We start from the raw sequence: 6,000 nt of genomic DNA on the forward strand, positions 1-6,000 counted from the left end.
CGACTTAAGTCAGAAATTAACTTCTTGAGCATGACTCGCTCGGTAATACAAACCCAACCACGAGAATCTCTCGGCCTCTTCTGTTACTTGACCGGGAATGCAAATGCGGGTAGCATGAAGCTGATAATAATCAGGCTCTTTATGGTGATATCGATTACATGAGGTGCACGTGACATTAGTATTGCAAGAACTATCATCGTAAATATATTAATTCATTTTATCAAAAGAAAACACAACATTTATGAAAAATTAAAATATATCATATATTTATAGATAATCCCTTTTTAATTGATTTTTAATATTAAGTTCATAATATATTGTTATAATAATAATTGTAAATAACACATCAACTATGTATTGGCTGTTATAGTTATTACTAAAAATATATAAATCACAAAACAACGAAATTTTTTATATCTCTGTTACGTAAATCAAAGTTGAAAAGTCTATATTATATTTATATTCTATATTATATTTATATGATTCAATATTAAAAATACTGACTAGCTCAAGGTCCTATACTATGTACATATGTATGTGTAAAACACGATAGAACCTAATACATATTTTATTATCTTAACATTTGAAGTTGGTTATGGTATAGATACTGGACTTGTTGGTAACTTGGTATTGGACTTGTTGGTAACAAAAATCAGGAGGCTTAGGTGCATAAATCATGCCGAGATAAGGGCTACTTACCGTACGGACATTAATCATTAACAATAATATTGTTCACTATTAATAGTAAAATAAAAGAAGAAAAATCATCAGTAATCTGATATCAAATAATGAATTGGGATGCAGATTACTCCATTTCAGGAAAATGAATATTATTTTTGCAGGGAATATGTTATTTAAAATATTCGTACTACCTATATCAATACCGATTGCCACAACAAACAGTGGATGCTGTTTTGATGAATAAGCCACGAAAGCAACTATTATGTAACATATACACTATATATATATCGACTATCGTACTAGAAGAAGAATGATGATCGTGAATTTAGTTCCACGTAGAAAACTATTGTTTTCGGAAGTTTGATAAGTTTCCAGAAATATAATATTTTCGACATTTTGAAAGGATCATCAGTTCATCACCACATCTCGTGCTCCTCCACCTCCAATCTCCCTTTCTCCTTCATTTTTGGTGAGAATTCACCGTCACTGATCTTGTTTTCTTTATTCTCTTGACTCCTAAGTCTAACTAAATCATTATTCTCTGATCATATAGGAAAGAAGAGAGGAAGGAAAGGGAAGCTGTCATATCTCTTAAACCGGACAGGTCAACTTGGTTAAATATCTAAACTGGTTGTCAAACCTGTAAATTGTTAATTGGACATCATACGTCCTAATTAACAATTAGGTGATACTAATTTAGTAAATTGTAGACCAAGGAAGTGTTTTCAAACCCCTTTTGGTTTAGTGAGAACCAATTTTAGTTCATTATCGTAGTTTACAACTTTACATAGTTCTCCTGAAAATTATTCCTGTCTATGCTGGACGACGAAGACAATCTTTGGTCTTCGGTACGGTCCTTATCTAGTGGACAATCAAATATTGTTCTATTAGTTTTTTTAATCAACTAAAAATTCTAGAGTTAATCTAAATTGAATCTTAATTTTTTAATTTGCTTTTCAAGGGTAAATTCGTCGCTTATTCTTTTATTAGCTCAAACAGTATTAATTCCTTAAATTATACTGTAACTATAAATTACTCATTAGTCATTTTCTAGTTCTACTTTTAAAAATGACCTAATTGTAGTAAACTACTCTAACTTTTGTACATACTTTCCTAAATAACAAATCCAATTACAGTAAACAATACTTAAATTCATATATGTCAAGTACCATGATTATAAATAAGGTTCCCTTAAAAACATTTCGGTTGCTTCTATCATTTTCAACAAATAACTTTTGCGGATAAAATATCTGAGTGGGGGGGGAAATATTGGAATCTAATAAGCTTAATTAGAAATGTGCTTACCGACAAAATCCCAGTGGGGGAAAGTATTGGAATCTAATAAGCTTAATTAAGTCATGTCACTTCAACAATTGTGAAGAACATTCTATCCTCTTCGGTATTGTAATCGTTGATGGTTATTTCATAAGAACAAATATTAATCTTTTTTAATACTCTTTTTTAATACAGAACACAAATTAAATGGTATGGTTTACAGCAAAATAATATAATTAATGGAACTAAAACACATAAACCAACTAAATCTGGTTTGCGGATAAAAATGAACCAACTAAATCTGGTTGAGTGGTTGCCTGGTTGGTATAATTATCAACATTATAGCCTTGAGATGTGTCGGTAGGAGCAAGAAGACTTTTGATATTGTAAGTTGAGTGGTCATGATCTCAGATACTTAATTTAAACCTAGTTGCTTATCATTAAAGTCAGATGATGAAAGTTTTGCATGGAAAGATATTAATAAAGGAAAAATTCGTTTTCGAGGTGGTTTATAGATTACATTGAAATTGTAAAAATTGGTATCAAGTCCTCTAACTTTAACTTTGGTATCGGTTCACGTAATTGTCCAAGTTTTTCGATTGGGGATCGGTGTTTCCTTCTTGGATCTATGATTGTTGATAATCTTTTTTGGTTTCCTATTCATAGTTTGTTGTTGTTTCGTTTTTTTAGTTCTAGTTTTTGGTTTCCTATTCATAGTTTTTTGTTGTTTCGTTTTTTCAGTTCTAGTTTTTGGTTTTTTTTTTTTTTATTTACTCTATAACGGTCATAAAACTCTGATATTCATAATTCTATTTTTTTTTTGTTAAAGAGCTTTCATGGAATTAATAGAATTGAAAATATTACATAGAAACAAACTAGAACCAGATATACCGATTAAAACAACGAAATAGTAAACCAGCAAGTGGTAGAAGAGGAAGCGGAAGATCAGATGATCAATACCAAAATTTCATATCTATAATTCTATGTATTAACAAATTAATGAAGAGTATGTACTGCATTGAGTAGATGATGTTTATTTGGGAAGAAATTTGGTAAATATCGATAAAGTCATGCTAATCATTTACATGTTTAAGATGATAAACATGTTTGTCGTTTTTGGACTTTCAGGTCAAATAAAAGTCACATATTTGAAATGTGAAATTGATAAATGAAGAAAGAACAAAATCATATACAAAAGTCTAGAAATTTAGAAGCTTGGTCAAAAGCAGAGCAAAAGAAATAAATATTGTCAAAAATAAAGCGTTATAGTCATGATTTTAGTAACCTTCTAAGATGAGGCAAACCAAAAAGAAGCGATTTAAAATGGTATTTTCTTGTACTTTAACAAAAAAATACATCTCAAAATGGCAAAATTATCTTATACTTAAATATATGTATATTAAAAATAATTTTATATAAAAAAATAAAATAATGTCAAAAAAAAACAGTATAATTAATCCTGTTTAAAATGATTTGAAAAGTAAATTACAAAATAATATTGTACATCAGTTTTGCCAAAACAAAATAGTGTACATCAGTAACTATATGAATTTAATGAAATTAAAACGATAGATCTAAAAAGATTTGTTATTCATCAATCATCCAATAATCCATAAATTATAACATATTTTCTTACAGAAAATAATTATAATATATATTTTTGACAAATATATAATTTATGACCATATAGGCTTAGGGTTTTTTTTTTTATCAACAAAAAGATCAGCTCATATGAGCCAATGCGAAGGAAAAAAATTTACAAACAAAACATGCTGCGGTGATGTACGCGCTTGGCGTGCCAAAGAATCCGCACTGACATTAGCACTTCTGGGAATAAAAGATAAGGAGAAAGAAGAAAACTTATCCTTGTCCATCTCTATATCGTCGAGATAGGCCTTGAAAGCCGGCCAGTCTTGAGGGAAAGACACCATCTTCACCAAGTCTGAGCAGTCTGTATAGAAAGCCACTATTCGAAAATCATGTCCAATCATGCAACGCAAAGCCCAAACAAAAGCTTCTACTTCTGCATGGAATAGGGAAAGACTCTGACGGAAATTGGTGGCTCCATTTATCATTGAACCATCTGTAGCGGCTGAACACACCCAACCTGCACCCGCGAAAGCGTCCCCCATTTTCCACGATCCATCAACAAAACACCTATAACCCGAAAAAACAGTAGGCAGCGACCCTACTCAAGTTCGCCGAAACCGAGATACATCCGGATAAGACTTGCCACATGAAATGCTTTATCATTGGTGGACACGCCACCCGCCAAACACCCGCTAGAAGCGGAGTAATGTCCAGCCCAAAGCGAGGCACGAGAGACCTCTGTTTTGCCGAACGTTACGTATCATACCCTACTTTAACCGAATACTTTCCAGATTTTGTAAAGTGCCAACCCAATGAGTCAATCATCTGAGGACAACCCAAAGGTAAAGCCCTGATTAAAACAGCCTCCTCCAAGGGAAAATGCTCAAGGAGCATATCTAACCGCCAAGAATTAGTTTGGCGATCGATAAGATGTGAAATTTTCAAAGAAGGGTCCTGAAAAGGTCCCTTACTCACATCTGGTCTTGGGGATTGAGCTGGTATCCATGGGTCAGTCCATATAGAGATGGAATCACCAAAGCCAACCCGTATAATAAGTCCTTTGTTTACCAAAGATCTAGCTGAAACAATACTCCGCCACCCATAGGATGGAGAATAAGAACGAATAGGATCCATAGGATTTGAGTTCCTATAATACCTGCCTTAAAAACCCGTGAAAAAAGGGACTCAGGTGCCTCGATCAGTCGCCACAACTGTTTTGCCAATAAGGCAGTGTTAAAATCATCCACATTCCTAAAACCCAAACCCCCCAACTGCTTGCTCCCACATAACTTCTCCCAGGCTAACCAATGCATCCCCCCATACTGCCCGAACTCCACCAAACATTTGCCACAGCACTAGTAAGTTTGGATGTGACTGTTTTTGGTAGATGGAAACAGGACATGACAAAGGTCGGTACCGCAGTGGCGACAAACTTTATCATAACCTCTTTCCCTCCTCTGGATAGTTGCTTCGCTGTCCAACCATTTGTACGGCTCTGTAAACGATCCCGAACAAAGGAGAAAACTTTCGTCTTAGACCCTCCCAAACTCTCTGGTATCCCTAAATACGAACCCATCCCGCCCAACTTCGATATACCCGACACCTCCTGCACCTCACGCTTAACGACCTCATCTACCTTGTGTCCAAATTGAATGGAAGACTTATCGAAATTTATTTGTTGCCCTGAGACCGCCTCATATTGCTTTAAGATGTCCAAAATAACCCCACATTGATCCTTAGTGACCCTACAGAAAAAAAGACTATCATCCGTAAACAATAAATGAGTGATTGTCAGACATTTAGTAGCCACCTTGATCCCTGTTATCCTTTTTTCCCTCTCCGCCTTCCGAATATTGGCAATGAAGACTTCTGTACATAGAATAAACAGATAGGGAGATAAAGGATCACCCTGACGCAATCCTCGCTTAGGAACAATCAAACCATTAGGTTGACCATTCAGCAGAACATTGTACTCAACAGAAAAAACATAAAACAAAATCCAGAAATCCCATTTGTCCGAAAAACCCATTTTACGTAGCAAAGCATCAATGAAACCCCACTCGACCCTATCATATGCCTTACTCATGTCTGTTTTAATTGCCATAAACTTCCCCTTACAAGACGGGTTTGTCCTTAGGCCATAAAACATCATAGGTAGGGATGACAGGATTTGAACCCGTGACATTTTGTACCCAAAACAAACGCGCTACCAAGCTGCGCTACATCCCTTTCAATTGGTTTACAGTGTCATTGTAGAGAATTCCTGTCTTGTTTTCCACATCCTTCTTCTTTTTTTATTGGTATATCAAATTCATTTATTCTTTTTTCTCGTATTTCTCATATCAGATAACAAAGATATAATAAAAAAATTTATTTTTTTTTTACAAAAATTCTCTCAATTTAAATTTTACATAAAAAGGCGTTTACGTTTTCAAATAGAATCTATAAGATCGT

General features: G+C 34.0%; 1 protein-coding gene across 1 annotated transcript; it reads right to left on the reverse strand.

The window, feature by feature from the left end:
- Positions 1–3,683: 3,683 nt before the first annotated feature.
- On the reverse strand, positions 3,684–5,632 carry LOC147945854 (uncharacterized). Its single transcript, XM_087509388.1, has 4 exons — positions 4,964–5,632; positions 4,703–4,757; positions 4,313–4,625; positions 3,684–4,113 (listed from the first exon to the last, which is right to left on the reverse strand). The coding sequence occupies exons 1-4, from the start codon at positions 5,630–5,632 to the stop codon at positions 3,684–3,686; spliced, it is 1,467 nt and encodes a 488-aa protein (XP_087365514.1).
- Positions 5,633–6,000: the final 368 nt, after the last annotated feature.

Source organism: Camelina sativa, chromosome 4 (assembly GCF_030686135.1).
Source record: "Camelina sativa cultivar CO46 ecotype springtype chromosome 4, ASM3068613v1".
In the NCBI taxonomy this organism is placed as follows: Eukaryota; Viridiplantae; Streptophyta; class Magnoliopsida; order Brassicales; family Brassicaceae; genus Camelina; species Camelina sativa.

What these genes read in the sequence shown, in the direction of transcription:
- LOC147945854 (XM_087509388.1), bottom strand. Translation starts at nt 5,632, where the DNA reads ATGAGTAAGGCATATGATAGGGTCGAGTGGGGTTTCATTGATGCTTTG. An exon ending in TTCACGGGTTTTTAAGGCAG is followed by an intron (nt 4,626 to 4,702) that starts GTATTATAGGAA and finishes GTATTGTTTCAG; the next exon opens with CTAGATCTTTGGTAAACAAA. An exon ending in AAGTATTCGGTTAAAGTAGG is followed by an intron (nt 4,114 to 4,312) that starts GTATGATACGTA and finishes TTCGGGTTATAG; the next exon opens with GTGTTTTGTTGATGGATCGT.